The sequence below is a fragment of the Salmo trutta genome, chromosome 30 (genome assembly GCF_901001165.1).
Source record: "Salmo trutta chromosome 30, fSalTru1.1, whole genome shotgun sequence".
Taxonomy (NCBI): domain Eukaryota; kingdom Metazoa; phylum Chordata; class Actinopteri; order Salmoniformes; family Salmonidae; genus Salmo; species Salmo trutta.
The window spans coordinates 8,891,896-8,913,066 of NC_042986.1; the positions used below are offsets into that span (position 1 = coordinate 8,891,896).

The 21,171-nt window shown below is 44.6% G+C and overlaps 3 protein-coding genes across 4 annotated transcripts; 2 read left to right on the plus strand and 1 right to left on the minus strand.

Moving 5' to 3' along the window:
* Positions 1-4,749, minus strand: wnt1 (wingless-type MMTV integration site family, member 1). 2 transcript variants are annotated; one of them, XM_029722531.1, is made up of 5 exons: positions 4,515-4,749; positions 3,540-3,645; positions 1,629-1,882; positions 1,118-1,383; positions 1-771 (listed from the first exon to the last, which is right to left on the minus strand). In XM_029722531.1, the coding sequence occupies exons 2-5, from the start codon at positions 3,638-3,640 to the stop codon at positions 280-282; spliced, it is 1,113 nt and encodes a 370-aa protein (XP_029578391.1). In that variant the 5' UTR covers positions 3,641-3,645; positions 4,515-4,749; the 3' UTR covers positions 1-279. The 2 variants fall into 2 exon arrangements, with proteins under 2 accessions (XP_029578391.1, XP_029578390.1); XM_029722530.1 differs by lacking the exon at positions 4,515-4,749 and adding an exon at positions 3,994-4,421.
* A 3,013-nt stretch (positions 4,750-7,762) lies between these two features.
* wnt10b (wingless-type MMTV integration site family, member 10b) lies at positions 7,763-12,261 on the plus strand. The gene is made up of 5 exons (XM_029722532.1): positions 7,763-7,954; positions 8,776-8,932; positions 9,095-9,200; positions 9,471-9,931; positions 10,246-12,261. The coding sequence occupies exons 1-5, from the start codon at positions 7,881-7,883 to the stop codon at positions 10,795-10,797; spliced, it is 1,350 nt and encodes a 449-aa protein (XP_029578392.1). The 5' UTR covers positions 7,763-7,880; the 3' UTR covers positions 10,798-12,261.
* Positions 12,262-15,932: 3,671 nt separating this feature from the next.
* On the plus strand, positions 15,933-20,381 carry arf3a (ADP-ribosylation factor 3a). Its single transcript, XM_029722533.1, has 5 exons — positions 15,933-15,987; positions 17,136-17,417; positions 17,644-17,754; positions 18,648-18,772; positions 18,878-20,381. Exons 2-5 carry the CDS (start codon positions 17,270-17,272, stop codon positions 19,037-19,039), a joined length of 546 nt encoding a protein of 181 aa, XP_029578393.1. The 5' UTR covers positions 15,933-15,987; positions 17,136-17,269; the 3' UTR covers positions 19,040-20,381.
* The last annotated feature ends 790 nt before the right edge of the window (positions 20,382-21,171 follow it).

A 21,171-nucleotide genomic window follows, 5' to 3' on the forward strand; every position in this document is an offset into this window, starting at 1 on the left:
TTTCTTCCTCAAAAACATTGATTCAAATCTAGTGCTTTGATTCAAATCTAGTGCTTTGATTCAAATCTAGTACTTTGATTCAAATCTAGTGCTTTGATTCAAATCTAGTACTCCCGGTATTCACTTTTTTTCACCCTCCAATTGCCCCTTTATAGAGTTAGCCCTTCCCCTATCTACCACGCCAACCCACAGGACCCTATTCCTCTATCTACACACCACCTGCCCAAAGAACCAGCTCATCTTCACCTCCCCATCCCTGTCCTCCTGGTTCACCCCTGATCAGAGGCACTGGTGTAACGTCTGTGTGCTGGTGCAGTTGAGGCAGCTGACATGGCAGCACCAGTGGAACGTACAGTGACACCTCTCAGTGACCTTCTCAGTCTGGGTCTTGAACCCTCTACCGCAACACAGGAGCTCACACCCGTCCAGCGCCGGAGACGAGCTGTTACAGTTCCTCCCGGAGGTACCGTGGGTACCCGTCTTGCCGTTGTAGGAGCAGAAGTTGGGCGACTTCTCGAAGTAGACCAGGTCTCTGGACGATGGGGGTTTGTGGGCGGGGTTCTCGGGTTCGAGGTGGCGTGGGTCGGCGCGGTGAGAGGCGCGGTTGGAGCCCTTGTTGGCGTAGACGACCCGGGAGGCTCCGTCGAAGCGGTCCTTCAGGAAGTCCCCCACGGCGCGGAAGCTGGGTAGACGCATCCAGCAGGTACGCACGACGCATGACCCTGACATGCCATGGCATTTACACTCCTGCCGCATCTCTGACGACACCGTCTGGAGAGAGAAGACACAGGGGAGAGAGAGAAAACACAGGGGACAGAGAGAAGACACAGGGGAGAGAGAAAAGACACAGGGGAGAGAGAGAGAGAGAGAGAGAGAAGACACAGGGGAGAGAGAGAAGACACAGGGGATTAGCAATGGAGAAAATAAAACATGGATGATGTGAACAGCTAAGGACATTTTGAAAAACGGTGAAAGAAATGTGGAAGAATGTGAAGAGAAGAAATGTGAAGGTAAACAAGACTGGAATTCAGAATAATGGGTTGAGGAAGATCACTGAAAAAGGAATGACCATACAGTTCATCATGAAAAGCGATCTATGAACCAACGGCTCCCTCACCATTCTCCCTGCCTCGTTGTTGTGTAGGTTGTTGAGGTATCGGAGATCCCTTCCTCTCTCGCTGGAGTCCACAAACTCCCGGCTGAACATCCGGCCAAAGTCCACGTTGTCGCTGCAGCCGCCCCAGTGCCAGTCAGGGCCCCCAGGCCCCCGGCGACGGTAGTCACAGGTGCACGACTCAATGGCCCCCTCAGAGCAGGAGCGGGCCACCGCATGGGTCACCCCCGCACTCGTGATCGCAAACACAAACGCCGTCTCTCGGCAACCTGCCACATCAACAGCAGAAATTCTCTTTAGCCTATACAACCTTTTTTGGCAGTCTATAGTAATGCAACCATGCGCAATCTGGTCTGAATTATGATTTAAATGTCAGAATCTCAAGATATGTAAAGATAGGCTTTTATCTTCCCAAAGGGTCTACGAGAGAAACCAAGATTCCATGATATTCTGCGCTAAAAATGTCTACCGGTTGTCTTAGTGAGGAGGCCAGGAGGGACAACAGACAACTCACCGCGGTTGACGATTTTGCCAAATATTGCCGGGCTGTGGGTAGTCGGGCAGTTCCAGCGGCGGTTCCTGAACTGCCATTTGCACTCCTGGATGGCAGTATGCAGGCCGGCTGCGATGGCGTGGAGGATCCCCGGGTTCTGACGGATGAGGCGGCGCTGGCGACGGCTCAGCAGGGCCAAGCTAGGGTCCAGGACCAACTGGACGTTCTTGGAGTTGGTGAGGAGGTTGGCAGAGGAGGCCACATTCACAATCCCCCTAGCAGAGAGGACGAGAAGATAGGGTGGAATCAGTTAGTTAGAGAGAAGCTCATACATTGGTTCTTTAATTATATCTATTGACTTTAAAACAATGAATTAGGTTCAAATGTATTTATTCATATAGGATTCTGATAAGAATTGGATAATGTAAAGAGTTTAATTGGAATTTGAGTGTCAGTCACAAGAAATAACAAGCAACTTCAATATATCTACAATCTACTTAATCGAAAGTGATTATGGCTGCCATTATTGACTACATGACTGCCATATTGCATTGTCATCTACTATATTTATGGTTTCAGTTACGTTCGTAATTGGTGTCTCCTGCAAACCGTTAGCAATCAGAAAGACGCATCGTTATAAATTGAGTGATCAGTGCCAGACGGTAGTGCGCGGTCGGTCCAGTCTATGGAACGTTATGATCCCATCTTCGGATAAATATTTCAATCCAATTATCTTCTCTCTCGTTTTGTATTTTCCTTATTGATTTTCTTGGCATATTGTAGTGATAAGGATTGGTTTAGATGTCAGACAGACCCAAACAAATAGCTCACCCCAGTGACTTTGCAAGGCTGTCCAAAATGTAACGTTTATTTTTTATTTAACTAGGCAAGTCAGTTAAGAACAAATTCTTATTTATAATGACGGCCTAGGAACAGTGGGTTAACTGTCGTGTTCAGGGGCAGAACGACAGATTTATACCTTGTCAGATCGGGGATTCGATCTAGCAACCTTTACGGTTACCGGCCCAACGCTCTAACCACTAGGCTAACTAATTATATTGAGGTCTGGGTTATCATTTTCATTATTAATTTAAATATTATTTATGCAACTGTTATCTTTGCAGAATATGGATTATATGTATTTAAATTGACAGAATGCATATTATTCAATGGACATAAGCCTAATTAATTTATATTTGTCCACATAAGCTAGTGTAAGAAAAACTATTTTCACATTTTGCTTTGATAGTTTATAACAAATGTATGCAGACATTGGCATCCTACAGTGTATCCTATATAGAGTAGAATGTTGAGAATACGACATTGAACGGAACCGCTCTTTGCCATGAAATATATCCATTTTTAATTTATCCCACATTGGACAGAAAAATGTTGTCTCGCGTTCAAGCCACACTGTCAAAATGACTAGGGGGGAGAGACAGAGAGGGAGACAGAAAGAGAGACGGAGATAGAGGCTGACTTGAATAAATATGGGCTGCAACCGACCCTAAATAAACGAAATCGTTATCATATTGAAACACAATACTTCCCTTTACATCAAATAATTTCATGGAGAAAGTGGGCCTTATTCATTTCGATTGAAAACCGGCTAGATCTATTTAATTAGTTGCTCGCTCTAATTGGGAAGGGGTATCCAAATACCTTCAAATATTAATGGCTTGAGGTTGCTGCTTGGTTTTCTACCAGAAACGAACTGAAATGATGAGTCGGGTGCCAACAATAACACATGATTATTTCGAGCATAACAGGTTTATCCATTTTGCTATAGTGTTAATTCAGTTGGAGAAGAGCACGGCATCTTCCAGGCAATAAACCAATGTACCACTTAACTGGCTCCTTTGCTGCACCCTCCGTCGAAATGAGCATAGGTCCTCAGGAGGCGCATTACATCACACAAAGTCAACTACTCACCACCACCGGCCGCTATTGTTGACTGCTCCCGTGCCTGAGAGCGAGGAAACCAGCAGGATGCACGCGGCTTTCACCCCCAGAAGCAGTGCGAGGATCCTCATTGTGTCTTCAATTACAATGTGAAGAGAGAGCAGGCAAATGTCAAAGTTCCACATCTGAATTCCAGCCACTTTTCATACCTGGTTCTAATTATGATAACAATCCTATTTTTAGGCACAAATAAATCTAGCAGATGGAATACGCATGTGTTCACCCCATAGCCCATAAATAAAACGATAATGAAAACAGGGCAGTTATTTCTACAATAAATAATTCGATTGCGATCTCGTGTTACAGGAGTCACTCATTATAAAAGTAAGGCTACCGGTTTATTCATCTCTCCGATAGCCTGTCATTCTCCAACGCAGGTTATCAAATTAGAGCAGGTACCCTAACGCCTCAAATTCCTACTCACCACACCACATTCCAAAGAGAGGGACTTTAGAGGTGAAAAAGCAACGAGGAGCCTTGTCTTATAGCAATTGCCTGAAATGAATCTGGCGAGGAGACTGTCAGACAGAGGAAACAGGTTGCTAAACGAGTCCTCCTATGTAGTGTCTTTTCAGTCTAGGCTGCTGGACGCTGCTGCTGCTGTTCTCTTCACGTGCTCTCTCTGTCTATCTCTGCTCTGCACAGCAGCGCATTGAGCGCGTGGGACAGTCCAGAAGACTTGATCCCCTCCGTGAGTGATAGGCGACACATTCTTCTCTTATTGAGCACTACAAGAGGAATGAAAAAGGGATTTGCTGCTCTCATCTCCCTCTGTTTTTTTTCTGCCCCCCTTTTTCAAAAGGATTGGAAGGAGGGATAGTTAATTCTCTTCATAGGGCACAATGAATAAAGAAAACAAAACCGGACAGAACAGATGAGAAAGGAAAAAAAATTGCCAGGGCAATCCACCAGTGTAAATTGCACATATTACTAACTGAATCTCACGGTAATCAAAGAATCCATCGATTCCTTGGAAATGAGGGAAATGAATGCTGACTCATGCTCTGTCTTCCACATCCAGTTTGTCTTCCTGAATAAGGTCCCTCTCAAGTCAAAACACTGAGATGTGTGTGTCTGTGTGTGGAGATTTGCTGTGACTGTGAGTGCGCACAGTGTGGTGTTCTCCGGCTTTCTGTATGCAAGAGGCTGGTCGGTGTCACGGTACAGTACAGTTACAGCGGAATATGAGCCATCTAAACTGCCTTTTTTACCCGCTGGTAGGATTACTCCCTTAACCGCGTCTCCTCCTTTATTAAACTTTGTCGTATACATTCTCAAGATGTTTTTAGTGGCTTGAACCATTTCTCTGCCTCTTCATTCCATCAGCTTAAACCATATATTTGTCTTATTTTTTTGTTATTAAACAATGCCAACTTAGAGACCTACATTTTGTGCCCAATTAAAATAGAAAACATATTTTGGGAGACTGTCTCACTCTTGCCGAACTTTGCGCACGCACACGCACGCGCACACACACACACTCATCAAAAATAATGGCCTACATGATACATTCACATGATTAATGAATGAGACCCAAGTTGATGAATCATGATGATTCATCATATTGGGAAGAGGTTTTAGTTTAGAGAGGATGCTGTCATCATTTTAATTATTCACATTTGAGATGATGAACCCTATTTGGAATGATTTAGGTTTGATAAATGTCACCCAAAAAAGATGGCTGGTGATCAGAGCAGCAGCCACACTGCGCCGTCTCCAGCTCATCATCCACAGACTGTGGAGTATGAGCAAATAACCCCCATAGATCTAGGCCTGGGAATTACCGAGGAACTCACGATACGATATTATCACGATACTTTGGTGCAATATGATATGCATTGTAATTCTCACGATTCTCACGATTGTATATGTATTGCGATTCAACGTTACAAACATATTGCTCACCATATGTCTGCTGCAGAGGGACAAGAGAGAGCCATGAGAACACAAAAACAAGTTTTGATCAGTCATAGTTTTGATCAGAAATAAAAGTACTGAAAACAAATTGCCTCCCTATTTAAAAAGATGATGGAGAACATAAGGGAAAAATACTGGAGTTTTGGTGCAGGTGTAGGCACAGCCAACTAACGCAAAAATAATATGTAACTATCGATTTTTCTCACATCAACACATAAACCCAGACATACAATTAATTGAAATCAGACTACTTGATGTCCTTAGTCTATATGTGTTTCTTAATATGATTGAAGTGGAGTTTTTTTGTTTAGGTATAGGATCAGCCTACGCGTACATCATCCGTAATGGAATTATGGCATCTGATAATGAATGATCTTTCTCTCTCATGGTTTAAAGACATGATAGCAGAAGGAAGTGATCTTTTGTCCAGCGGTTTTAATGAGTGCTATCCTACGTCGATTATACTCCCGCTTCTTAAAGTTGCAGCTCAAACGGGCTTCCTGGGGCACTCATGCAACACCGAGAAGATTAGAGCCCCCAATCCGGATAAAGGGACGCCTTTTATATACAAATCAACTTCAAATCACTTTTTAAGCCACTTAGATATACACGCCAAGCTAGAATGCTAATGCACTTTTCATTGCCGGAGCTTAGGGAATAGGAGATTAAATGATGAATTGGTGTCACTATGCGCACCGGCGGCGTTTAAGGGGGATTTTAACTCAATTTTATGAAACTACATCACGCGTTTCCATGTTATAATTCCTTGTTCTTTGAAGGAGAACAGGGATTAACGGGAATTGATACTTTATCTGAACGCACCTGTTGATAAAATTACTATTTTTAATATAGGCACATGCAAAATAACTCATTTTGCGCATGATAGAATATACACTCAGAAAAAAACGTGCTATCTAAGAACCTAAAGGGGTTATTCGGCTGTCCCCATAGGAGAACCATGTAGAACACTTTTGGGTTCGATGTTGAACCATTTCTACAGAGGGTTTTACATGGAACCAAAAAGGGTTCTACCTGGAACCAAAAAGGGTTCTCCTATCTATGGGGACAGCCGAATAACCCTTTCCAAACCCTTTTTTTTCTCTAAGAGTGTAGGCCTGTCTTTGTTTATTTTAACCTGTGGTCGGGTCGGGATAGCCTTGCACGGTCTCGTCATATCAACCATTCGAAACCTGCTGGGTGAGAACTTTATCAAATCCTCAGTAGTATCTGGTGCGTTTTGTCATTTTTGGGAAGCTACAGTCTCCAAAGGATGCATGGGAAAAATACCCATGTCTGGCACATCCTTGTTAAAGGCAAGATGCCAATCTTAAAAGGGCAGGGAGAAAACAATTGTGGTAGGCTATTGTGCAATACTTTTTTCTAGGAAACTGTCCGCACTGTGACAACACTTTATCAAAGAAATTGAAAACGGATGAATTGTGGCAATAAACAATAACTTCTTCAAACTTTAAGAAATAAATTGTTGATTCAAACGTTGGCTACTTATTGAAAATGCCATAAAACATCCTCACTATTCCCTTCTGTATGGAACGTTTTATTTCCTCTGAAAAGAAGCAGATTGTTACGGAGTGAAGAAGTTGTTTCAAACACAATAATAAAGAACAGACGCGCTGATTGAGGTGGGAGGAAGAGGGATGCGGGGGGAGGAAGAGGGATGCGGGGGGAGGAAGACGGGGAACAGATGACTGTGTACCCAAGTATTGTTGGAGAGCCAAGAGGAGAGCCGTGCGCCTGCCTGCTGCTGCCCCAAGCTCCCTGTCGTAGGCCTACATTGGAACCAGCAGCAGCAGCATCCAACCAACCAACCCCCTCCCCCCAGCACTCTATAGTCAATTATTTCCTGGACATATAGAATGTTTTTTCACTTGGGTTTCACCTGAATGCATGTTCGTTTTCTTTCAATAGTATCCAACAAAACAGGAAACATCCCTACCAGTGACGTTAAATGTTAATGCGTTTTCCATGATCTGTTCAGTGCAATCAGAAATCCCTCTCACAGTCGACCTGTGTTCATATAAGAGATGATGCCGAGGGTGATGATGGTAAGGAAAATGGTACCTGCGCGTAATATCTTTGGATACTGCGTTATAACACTTATTGAGTATCGGTCAAATTCACATAACTGTTAGTCAACTGTTGATTATTTTTTCATAAGGTCAATACTTTGAAAACAACCGCCTGCAGCGGCATCTCCACTCCCTTATTTTCTCTCCCCCTCCCCTTCACGTTCGCCCCAAACTATTCTGCTCCCTTTTTTCACTCCCCGTTCTGTTGGAGGCACATCGATAATCTACTCCACTCATCTTGTTTTCTTTGTTTTATCGATTACCACACCAGTGTTTTAATGTCACGTCAAGAAAGACGCTTACCAAAATGGAGATATCACATCAATTCCGTTGGGACCAAGTCCTGATTTTGGCAGCGACACTTATGTCACCTGCAATCACGTAAGTAGCCGGAGAGTGATGAGAAGAAGAGAGAGTAGGCTACTGATGTTCGTTGAGCATTCCTGAGAAAAACAAATAATTAAAGCGAAAGTTTCAATCGGAAGAAGATTCTGTCTGGCTACTCCTTGAGTCTTATCCAAGTGTTGTATTTTAGTGAAATAACTTGGTGCGTATATTACAATGCGTTGATGTTTCCGATCAGCTCTGTCTCACTAACTGACTATTGCTGCTGCTGCTACTACCTCTGTCATCACAATTTCAAATGTTTTCTTGTTTCTGACCTGTAATTACGTGCGCGCACGCACGCGCGCGCGCGCACACACACACACACAAACAAGCTAATCAGAAGCAACAGTTGGAAGACTGCATGATCAAGGACATTATTATTAGGCTACTCCAGCTGTCAACTGGCCCAGATGGTTGGTTTAGTAACAATGTCATCCATGTTTCTACTCCAGAAGATTTTACACTACTGCTCTTTAGTCCTACTGTAATTTGTTCAACTAAAACAAATAGGAAAGGTATGTAAATACCGTAGATATGATGGTAAGCCTAGAGATATAATCAACATTCTATGTCCTTAAAACGTTTCCCTGAACTTAAACTATATCTTAAGTCCTATGCGCTATATGTCTCAGCAAATACTATTCTCTGAATCTTCATTACATTACATGACGCTTTCACTCTTAGATGAAGGCTCAGACCGGGCACTTCTGGGCCTCCTTCACAGATAGATATTGCTCTAGGACTTGATTGATGAACCCTTGGCCAACTCCTCTGTATCTCTCCCTCCCTCCTCAACATATGTATCCCCTCCTCAGTGTGCTGTGTAATGACATCCTGGGTCTGAAGGTGGCAGGAGATCCGGTTCTGACCCCGAACTCTGTCTGCCTGCGGCTGGCGGGCCTGAGCAAGCGTCAGATTCGTCTGTGTGTGCAAAGCCCCGACGTGACGGCCTCTGCTCTGCAGGGCATCCAGGTCATAGAGATATAGTATACAATTCACAGCTTTTTTTTAAAACAACATTTAACCATGTTTCATCAGGGTCTAAATGAAAGATGACCAAGATGGCCGTCATTTTAGTCACGCTACCAGGATACCAGTTTCCATTCTAGTGTTGCATTTCATTCTATGATGCAGGTGGCCATCCACGAGTGCCAGCACCAGCTCAGAGACCAGCGGTGGAACTGTTCTGCTCTGGAGAGCCACAGCAAGCTGCCCCATCAGAGTGCCATCCTCAACAGAGGTGAGAGACACACAGAGGAGTGCAGCGAAAAACAGTTGGGAATAGAGCCAGGAGTTTTTGGTGACTTGGTGATTTGACCAGGAAAAACTCCAGACCCCAATCCCTGGTCAGGAGAATCTTTAGGCTCTAGGTGGGGATAGTAGACAAATGTATTGTTGTGCTCATAGAATAAGAATAACGACAGGATAGGAAGTTTTCCTGTGATATTTAGATTACACCCAGTATGATGACATCTTGACTATGATGTGTCTGTCTGTCCTTGTCCCCCAGGCTTCAGGGAGAGTGCCTTCTCTCTGTCCCTGCTGGCAGCGGGTGTGGCACACTCCGTGGCTTCCGCCTGCAGCCTAGGCAAGCTCCGGGGCTGCGGCTGCGAGGCCAAGCGTCGCCTGGACGAAGATAAGATTCGCCTCAAACTCACCCAGCTGCAGCTGCAGACCCTCCAGAGGGGAGGAGCCAGAGTGGGCATGGGAGTGGGTGGGGGAGGAGGGGCACACCCCCAGGAGATCAGAGATGTGCCAGCCAGCCTGCGTTCTGGTTCTACCCACCCCTCCTCCCTCCTCAAGCCCCTACAAGAGGACCTCAGCCCCCTGCAGGAGACCTGGGAATGGGGGGGCTGTAGCCATGACGCCCGCTTCGGGGAGAGATTCTCCAAAGATTGGTTGGACTCCCGGGGCTCCCCACGGGATATCCACGCCCGCATGAGGATCCACAACAACAGGGTTGGCCGACAGGTGAGCAGAGACTCTGACAGAGTCTTGTATATTCTGCATCAAGATGATAACTGCAGATAAGAGTCGGGCTCTCATTTGTTGAAGGTTTCCCAATGGAATTCATCAAGTTTTCTAACGTTCCTGGAATTAGATATTAAATTGAACCAATTAGCTTAAAAATGATAAATTAAATATTTATTACAGGTTTATAAACTATCTATAAACTACATGTATGAACCATTTTAAATACATTTATAATTGTTACCCTACTACATTGTAATCAAAACCACTTTAGACTTGTATGGATAATGACATGATTGTTTCCCCCTGCACAGCTAGTGACTGACAACATGAAGAGGAAGTGTACATGCCACGGCACGTCAGGCAGCTGCCAGTTCAAGACCTGCTGGTACGTGTCCCCAGAGTTCAGACTGCTGGGGTCTCTGCTCAGAGACAAGTTCCTCTCCGCAATCTTCATTAACTCCCAGAACAAGAACAACGGGGTGTTCAACCCCCGGGTCGCAGCCGGGAATGGTGCCTCGAATGGGGTCAGGAACGGCGCCGAAGGGAGTACTGGGTCTGGGGGCGCGGGGAGCCCAAACAATGGGGGTCGGCGGAGGAGTGCTGTGTCACGTGAGCTGGTCTACTTTGAGAAGTCGCCAGACTTCTGTGATCAGGAGCCGTCCCTGGACTCTCTGGGTACTCAGGGCCGTATCTGCAACAAGACCAGCCACAGCATGGACAGCTGCGGGTCGTTGTGCTGCGGAAGGGGACACAACATCCTGAAGCAGACACGTAGTGAGAGGTGCCACTGCCGCTTCCACTGGTGCTGCTACGTGCTCTGTGAGGAGTGCAGAGTCACAGAGTGGGTCAACGTCTGCAAGTAGATAGGTATATGACCTGCCAAGACTCCTGTAAGGACCCATCCAATAGGACGCAGCGTGGCACTAGGATCCACCCATTGACTCTCCAGTGTACTACGCGCAAACCCACACAACCAAACCTTCCATTTGGTACATGGGTAGACGATCCACCTCATCTACTAAGGCCTGACACTTAGTTACTTACTGGTAATCCTCTTCATGCATTGGGGCGCATGGGCATCCACAAGAGAGCACTGTTTCTAGTGAGCAGGTTAATTGGTTAGCGTTCCCACAGGCGAGGCCACACTCTTTCATGCCCTTCTTAACAGTCCTTCTGCAGGTTTTTCCTGGACATATCCAGGACACAGGATGGCAAAATGAAAATCCACCCTTTAACTCTGTCCAATATACACACATCCACCCATCCAAACCTTTCATTTCAGACTCAGTGTTTGTTTTTCTATTTGCGTCGGCTAAAGTCTCCCACAGAATCTGTTTATCCCCCACTTCTCTCTCCTTTTTCTTTTTCCGTCATCTGGGATCTATTTTCCCTTTGTTGCCTGTCAAAATGCCAAGTCAGAGGTTGAAGACGAGGTGACTCATGTCATTTGTCTGTCTTTCCTCTGCCTGTTTAGATGCAGCCCTTTCAGCCATGGAAATCTGAATGTCCTGGACCCCATCTGGTGTTCTGTTCTGTTCTCCCCTGCTCTCTACTCGGGAACAAAGAACATCTCAGACAGCAGAAACACATCATTATTTCAACTAAGTAATACCCAGGCTAGTATCACAGTGTTCCGTTTTTGTTTACATGATCAAATGTATGTTAATGTTTGTGCGTGAACTTATTTTGCCTTCCTTGCTTGGCATATGCTGTGTGGGACCATTTTATGAGAGGAACATATGAGGCCCAATGACTGAATGTTGCTCTGCTCAGGATGGGGAAGTTGAACTGAAGCTGTTATAATGAACAAAGCCTGAACACACCAGTGAGACGCTGGAGAACAGACATAGCATGAGTTTTGATATGGAGTGTGGTAATGAACTCCAGAGGATGATTATACTCATTGGACATTTTGCACCTACGCCTCAAGACTACAGGGTTTAAATTCTTTAATGCCGCTTCTCCATTACAAGAACCAGGAGGAACTAACGAAACAGAACTAAAGAGAACCAGGCATGATGGTTCCTCAACGGGTTTCCACTACCAATGGAATCAGAACTCGAGTGACTAGGAATCTAGTGGGGACAGTTTGTTCTGCCCATTGATTTTCTTGGATCCACTGGAGAAGAAAATCCATGTTTGAAAATTATTTGAAGCAATTTGACCATTGATTTGATGGAATGCTGTCGGTGCCTCTCCCAACTGAACTGCAGGTCATTTAGGTAATGCCTTAGAATTGTAACAGTCATTACCACAAACTGTATTATCGCTGTTTCTTTTGTTTTGTGATGTTGTTTTGTGAATCAATATAATTATTATGTCACAAATATGCCTATACTTATTTTTGCCGGCCGGAGTTCTCTCCTTCCATTGTGAGAGCAGAGGTTAGGTGTTTGCATGCCTGAAACGTTCCAATGCTGTTAAATGTGTGGGGAAGAGTGTATAAGTGTAGGGTTGGAAGTATAGGGCACAAATCTATAGGTCTACTCTACACTCCACACAGGAGAGAGGTGATGAGACTCATTGGCCGCTTCCTTCATGCAGGGAGCGGTGGTTTTTATGGTAGCAGGATATTGTTTCCTGAACGAATGACTTTTATTACTAGAGGAGAGAGGATTGAGGAGAAGGAGGGGCGATTATACCAGTGTTGTGTGTGTGTGTGAGCCTGGGATCATCTGTCCAGGGTTCACAGCCAAGGGAGACTCAGTGCACAAATGTGGTGCTGCTACTGAAGACACCGTGTCCCTGTCTGTCTAAGTCAGAGACAGACAAACAGAGAGACGGGGCTCATGCGTGATTTACACACTCATCCCACATACCGTCCAGGGCCTGGCAAGATTAAAGATAAGAACATTCTTAGATCCACACATATGGGGGATATACAAACTTGATGGGATCCAGCTTGTCTTAGGCCTTCAATGGTCAATATTACTTTGTTCGTGTGAACATGAGTCCACTGATTGAAACACCCTTTTGGTAGACTGAAAGTGATTGACTGTCCCAATATCTGGATCAAGCACGCTCGCCCTGGTATTTAGTGAGAGAATAGGAGAGAGGGGGACACTGAGAGGGACTGCTATGGGATTGGAATGATAAGGGATAACTCGATCTCTGGTTTGCATTTCTTCATTCCTATATCATTTCACCCTGGAGCTGCTGCTGCTGTTGCGAAGGGGAATTTCCTGTCACCGTTTCTCCCCATGTGTGAGACAGAGGTTGGACAGCCCTGGATCGCTTTGTTGTCTCTTTTTCTCCCTCTGTCTGTGTCAGGCTCTCAGTCTCTCTCTCTCTCCCACTCCCTCTTCTTCTCCTCTCTCCTTCTCTCCTCTCTCTGTCTCCCTGTCTCCCTCTCTCCTTCTCTCCCCCTCTCTCTGTCTCCCTGTCTCCCTCTCTCCTTCTCTCCCCCTCTCTCTGTCTCCCTGTCTCCCTCTCTTCTCTACGCCCTCTCTCCGTTTCCCTCTCTCCTCTATTGCCCTCTCGCTTGCCCAATGGTGTAAAGTAAAGTACTACTTAAGTAGTTTTTTGGGTTATCTGTACTTTAATCTGTACTTTACTATTTATATTTTTGACTACTTTTACTTTTACTTCACTACATTCCTAAAGAAAATAATGTACTTTTTACTCCATACAATTTCCCTGACACCCAAAAGTACTCATTACATTTTGAAAATGGTTCAGTTCAAGCACTTTTCAAGAGAGAACCCCTGGTCATCCGTACTGCCTCTGATCTGACGGACTTACTAACACACCTGCTTCATTTGTAAATGATGTGTGAGTGTTGGAGTGTGCCCCTTTCTATACATACATTTCAAAAATAAGAAAATGGTGCCTTAATATAATTAATTTTCAATTATTTATAATATTACATTTGATACTTAAGTATATTTGAGCAATTACATTTACTTGTGATACTTAAGTATATTTAAAACCAAATACTTTTAGACTTTTACTCAAGTAGTATTTTACTGGGTGACTTTCACTTTTACTTGAATCATTTTCTATTAAGGTATCTTTTACTTTTACTCAAGTATGACAATTGGGTACTTTTTCCACCGGTGCGCTCGCCTACTCCCGCCCCCTTTCTTTACCAGTCTCCCACCATGGCTGCAGTCTGCAGACACTGACACATGCATGGCAACACATTGACTGCCCCTATAGTAATGACAACCAGACCCAGCTGAATTAAAGGGAGAGCGAAACGGGGAAGTTAGGAAAGATAAAAGTCCTCAACATTGACTGACAGGATGATTACACTGTATGTTTAACAGAAGATGATTCAATATGTTTAGCTAGATTGAAAGAAAGCCTAGATAGATGCATACATACAAACATGAAGGCAAACTCTGCAAGAGAGGGAGAGAGCGGGAGAGAGGATTTCTAAAGCATATTCTGTATAAATACATGGCTCAAAACATCTGCTTCTCGACTGAGTCCCCTTTCGTTTTTGATGTGGGACATGCAGTGAGAGAGTCAGGCAGAGAGAGAAAACACAAGGAGCCTGCTACCCAGAACATCAAAGCTCTCTGCTCCTCTGCCCTCAACATGCAAGCCCTCATTAGTTCTGCAAGCACAACCAACCTGACTTGTGATTGTGTTTGCTGGGGTGCACTCTGGCAAACACTTCAGAGGAATAGTAGGCTCCTTTAAATTATAACTCCAACCTCCCCGGTTCTCTGACCCCCCCCCCCCCCACCACCACCCCTAGTCGGTCCCTACCCGTTGTACAGTAACCCCCCTATAACCCCCTCTGCGCTCCCAACACACACAAACACATGCTACTGCACACTCCCCCTACATCCACTCCTCCCCGTAGTCTGGTGTGCAGCTGCTAACATCTGCCTCACTCTTTTTGTTGTTGCTTTAACCGCTGAACAAACACACCTATCATGTATAGAGACACTAGCAGACAGACGTACTGTACAGAGAGACACACTGGTTCATCAGCATGGAAATAACTCACTCAATTAGTGTATATTGTAGGCCTTTACTGTACGTATACTCAAAGCTAAGGATTAGGATGTCAAATCAATCATTTTGACAGACCGGTGACTTATCTATGATGGTTTGAGTACTGGGTCTTTGAACCCATATTTGAATCTGAGCACATACAGCCTCACATGCAGGCCTGTATACACCATATAACTCACGTACAGCAGTTCACGCGTCAAAGAAGGTTTGTCTATGACAAAGTCATTTAAGGCTTGCTATGGCATTGCTTTTTGATGCGTTTGGTCTGGTATACATGTAATAAATAGAAAATCACGAGTAAAAGTATTTGAGCATTGTTTGAGCCATGATGATTGAACACAATTCAACAAAATCAAAATGTTGCCACAGAACTGTGAGTGAGTGGCCTGTTGTGAGAGGGATTCAGTGTAGCCTAAATTATATTTCTTCTCAGCTCATTGTCTCTGCCACACCAACTCTGCCAAGAAGTTATGCTTTGGCAACGTTTTAACAGTTCCCCACTTACTTATTTATTAAGGCGTTTCTAGGTTGAATAATTCATATAGGCTATGCTTGCCCCTAGTCAAAATGTTTTACTCTATAGTCTTTTATAATATATATATTTTTTTAAACTGTTGGCTATTTTGTTTTGAATCTCGAAACACACAAACTTTGACAGGCATTAATTGTATTATTGTACAGTAACAGAGCTACTTGTAATCTATGTAGGGTATTTATCACTGGACATGCAAACAAACCACACAAAAACTATGTCAACTCAAACCCTGACCAGGGTTGATGTTATTTAAGTTTCAACTCAGAAGGCTATATAAAGAGCAATCAATGAATTACAAACATCCCATTAAAAAAAACAAATAGATCATTTCCAATCAAAACAGAATTGACCCCCAGGCGCCTCCAACTGAAAATGGTATCACTCAGACGTATTGGCAGTGAAGGGGGCGCGTGATCGGCCCACGAAGTGATGGAGAGGTGTACTTGGTGAGCTCATCATCGCGAGACTTCAAGAGTAACCTGTCTTTCCTTGCGGCTTCTCGCGAGAGACAAACTGCACTGCCCGAATCCAGCTGGTACGTCTAAAAGAGGTAAGTGCGGGTGAGATGGACATTAGAAAATGATGGATAACGTAAAACTGTAGAAATACAAGAATGCGGCATCGTGTCCTGTCGTTACAGAAATAAAAGGACTAGGTGTTTGTAGGGATTCTAGTGAATTAACGGCGTTCATACAGGCCACCTAAGCATCGCTTGTAGTCGTGACTGGAGGAGATAAGGTGAAAACCATAATTTTCCTATGGATGGAAATAAGAGTTGCCATGGTATTTGTGATATTTACAGTGTGTCTACATATTATATTTACCAATACTATTTAATTTAACCGGCATGTCGTGGTGCCAAATGTGATGCAAAGATACAGGGTGTTCCAATCCACACACACAGGCGCACTGAGGTCGCTGTACCATCATTACGAGTGCTCTTGCACAACGGCGGATGTGCTTCATAGTAGCATATGTGGTCACTGCGATGCAGTGATTGAAAAAAAATAACTTAATGAACACATTCATCCACGTATTTTTAAGCTATTTCAATATTTTTTTACTCAGAACAGAAGACAGTTGTTATAATGCACATGTCACCCTAGAACGAATTGATGATCATTGCTTAAGGGCTGTTATAGCAGGTACAGATGACATATTGCTGCTACCGTGGCACATACATATTTATGTAGATTACGTAACATATTTCAATGTATAGATTAGATCTGCTATAAACTACATAAACCCATCTCAACAAAGGATTTCGGTAGGTAGTAGGCCTACACCACAGCAGGTCCTCTCACCAGTGTGCAGTCTTCCAGCCTACAGGCCTTCAGTCAGGTCAGCTTCCTCAGCCCGCTTGTGGAGGTGTGAAGGAGGCTTTATTGGTTTGCCTCTGAAGTGGTTTGGAGCTGTTACGAGGTGTTAATGGCCTGAGTAGTGGTTGAAGGGCTACTGAGTGTCCTTCTGCATGTCTCTGTGGTTCTGACTCTGTGAATCTACTAGCGCACTGCCTGTTTAGCCGCTGTCTTGCCATTTAGGCTATGGGGGAATTTGCCTATTCCTAGGGCTCAGAGTTGTTCCTGAACTTGTGATTTGACCTGGCCTCCAGACTTTTGCCTTGGTCAGGTCAGGTAGTCAGGAAAACTCTGGGCCCTAGGAATAATTCCCGGTTAATGGTATGTTACTCGGGACCAGTTTTTCTTGGTTAAGTTACAAGGTCAGGAAAACTCTGGGCCCTGACATCCAGCTGCCCATCAGCTCTGTAGCAGTGTGTTGAGGTCCGACCAGCCATCCATCCAGCCAGCCGGTCAACCAGCCAGCCAGTCACCATGGGGAACATCTTTGGCAACCTGCTGAAGAGCCTTTTAGGAAAGAAGGAGATGAGGATCCTGATGGTGGGGCTGGACGCTGCAGGGAAGACCACCATCCTATACAAACTGAAGCTGGGAGAGATAGTCACCACCATCCCCACTATCGGTATGGAAAGTCTCACAGTCTAACCACGAAGGACATTGGCTAGAAAGGAATAGAACAAAATAAAACGCCATATCATTTTGACATTTTGACTCATCCTTAATCATCACACACCTACAACTGTTTATAAGGCATTTATAACACACATACGGCTCTTTAGGAGCGGTTTATAACACCGACGGCTGTTGAAAATACATTTATAACACTCGCGTCCTTTTCCCCTGCTCAGGATTTAACGTGGAGACGGTTGAGTATAAGAACATCAGTTTCACGGTGTGGGACGTGGGTGGCCAGGACAAGATCAGGCCTCTGTGGAGACACTACTTCCAGAACACACAGGGTATGTATAGTGGGAGCTAACAAGCTTTAGCTCAGCGAGCTAAGGCTCTTGTGACCTGTAAGCTGGCTCTTAACTGGTCTGTGACTGTGTAATGGAGGCGGTACAACGAACCACGCTCATGTGATGAGTAACCTTGCCTGAGACTTGAAAAACGTACGTTAGCTCCCCAGGCTGCTGACGCCTAGGCTTTAGCTCAGTCTTGTTCTACCTGATAGTTAATTGCAAATGTAACAGGGGTCCGTGTGCTGCCAACAGCTTAGCTTCCTCCACTGACCGACTGCCCCATACCGGGCTCAAACCTGTGATCCTCTGCTTCTCAACACACCTGACCGTCCTCATTGACAACGTTCCAACCATATCAGCTATACAAAAGGTACCAATTGGATGGCTCCATTGGCGATATGTCAAACTAGCTGTGGAGTGAGCTTACGGTGTGTTCTTAACTCTTACACACACCAGGCGTCCCAGGTCTACTTCAGTCCCTGGTTGGAAGAATGAAAAAACATGTCTGTGGAACTGTCTTCACGGCCCAGATTTGAATTTGAGGGCTGTAGGGCCTTGCTAGGACAAAGACTGCCCCTACAGGTCTATGATACCTCCGGCACCGTGATGTCACCCTGACACCTGAAGCTATTGGGCTGACTCACACACTCTAGATACAGACATTTGCATACTGCATCAAGCACTTGTTCTTCACATTTAAAGCGTTTTGCTCGTTTTGTGTTAGGATTGTTATGTTTTTCTATACCATGCTCCGGTTGGAAGATGAGCCCGTTCATTCTGATAGAGGGGGATGCCCAGAGACAGAAAATAACAGTGTCATCAGTGGGTTTGTATAGTTTAATGACAAGCGTGTCGTGCTTCCTGACGAATAAGTCCTGTTTTGGTTCCAGGTTTGATCTTTGTGGTGGACAGTAACGACCGTGAGCGGGTGAACGAGGCTCGGGAGGAGCTGATGAGGATGCTGGCTGAGGACGAGCTACGAGACGCCGTGCTTCTCATCTTCGCTAATAAACAGGTATGGACAATTGCTATAGCCTCACTCAATTCGGGTTTTTCTCTGCTGCCTCATGTGCTTTTCATCGCTAACTATCATTCTGTCTACCCGGGATTTCCTGTGTAGGACCTGCCCAATGCCATGAACGCAGCAGAGATCACAGACAAGCTGGGGCTCCACTCCCTACGTCACCGCAACTGGTACATCCAGGCCACCTGCGCCACCAGCGGAGACGGTCTATACGAGGGCCTCGACTGGCTGGCCAATCAGCTGAAGAACAAGAAGTGAGTGGACCAATCAGAGGCGAGTGAAGAGAAACCTTAGTGTCAGCTCTTGAAACAGGAAGTGGTAGTTGGTTGTAGTTGATCCATTAAGTGAAGAATCCTGACATGGTGGGAGTGAAATGTGATTGGTATGTACTGTAGGAAGGGGGCTTAAACTGTACCATTCTTTGAGGACATTTTCAACCTGATGTCAATTATTAAAAACCATTATCACCTTGCAGACATGTGCCATCAATGTCAATACATGACATTTCATACATAATTATTAACCACATATTAATAAGCATCCCGTTTTTAGAAACACTATTTATGAATTAATTAATTAATACATTATTTATTTATTAATTTACGTAATTTCACTTATACATCAGAATGGATACTAGCAATGTTAGTTGGCTTTGGAACACGGTATTATGCATGGCCATACAGTAAAAGATCTCTCGGAAATGAAGTTTGGAATTGTATCTGTCTAATGTTATCTATTTAGCCAGTCTTCTGACAGTGTTCTCCTTTTACACTAAAATTGCTACTGCTGGTTGGAGCAATGCAGTAATGGTAGATATTAATGGACAGTGACATAGGTTTGTGTAAAACACATCCAATATGCAAGAGCATGCTTTTTCTATGTCAACTGTATATTACACATTTTACTTAACAAGTACAAACATATAGCTGAAAAAATATACCTGAAATATACCTGAAGGAGTCATCGTGGTTGATATGTTCAATTGTAGTTATCGGGATTTGTGTATGGACTGATATATATCGATATAAAGATGGAATCCGCATTAGGGGATACAGCGCCACTGTTCGCCCCCCAGCGCCTTTGTTATTGTTTTGGTTTTGTTGACTAAATGTCGGTGAGGAGAACCCAAATGGAGTTGAGCAGCTTGGTAAAAAAAAGTATAATAATTGCAGTACATTTTCTTCTGTTCTACCGTGTGTGCAACGCTGTCGGAGGGTGGGGGAAAAAACAGTGTTCGTTGTTTGCAGTAACTTCTTTGTTGTTGTAATATCCCAAATGGACTCGAAAGGATTCCAGCTTTAACATTACAGCTTGTGTATTACATTTCCCACATTGAGTTTAGTTTGGTGCAACAGTTGTTTTTGTGGCCTTATATCGTTAGTGTTGAAAACCCTTTATTCTGATGATGGTTTTGTGTGTAAAGTTTAACATCAAGTGGGACCGCAGTTGTGGCAAAATGTATCAATTCATGTCTTGATTTTTCCGTTCTTTAACTCAGTTGAGTCTGTGCAAGATAAAAAAAGTAATGTTATATTACTGTAACAATGTAATTACTCAACATTCCAGTTAATAATGTGTATTAAAAAGAATTGAAACAGGGTTTATTTATTGATGTTTCCAGACAAAAAAAGAGTTTGACGATTAAATCCTAGTTAAGAGTTCATATGTGTTGGTGAGGATGTGTCCAGTGATACCAGTTAACCTGTTAACTACACTGGTAAGTCAAAAAATACCTACGTTCTTTCATTAGATTCCATGTCTTCAGATTGTTAGGACTCGCCTTGAGTTTTGGGATGTGTGTGAAATATTTTCACAGCTTGGCCCCGCAATTTAGTTCAGCGATTCAGAGGTCCATATTGGCACCATCCCCAGCCCATGCGCTATCCCCGCAACAGTCCTGTGTCTCCAGCCCTCCAGCTTCCATCCCACTCCACCCCAGCTCTAGCACTGGCCCCCACCCTAGCCCCAGGCCCAATCTGCCCCGCCCCTCCATCCCCAATGTTGTGTCTCCAGGGGTGTGACAGCAGTATGTGGGTCAGATAGAGCTGCTCCCTGGGCCCCCGGGGCCCCCTGCAGGCCTGCCACAATAGCGGCCCCAGGGTGGGTGCCATATCTGGGATTCTCTTCCGTAACCGGGACGCCCCTCGCCCAGGGCACAGACACACTGGCAGCAGCCCCACAATCAATTCATCAATCTGTTGAAGGGACTGGCTACCAGGCGGGATGCAAAGGCCATGCAGAGGACTGGGGACTGGAACATCAACCTGCCCCCACACACGGCCTGGCCCTGGACAGACAGTCAGACAGGCTAGGGCCACTAGGGATGATGATGATACTATGGTGAAGAATCTGAGGAGGTCTGGCGACAGCAGCAAAATCCACCAGAACTG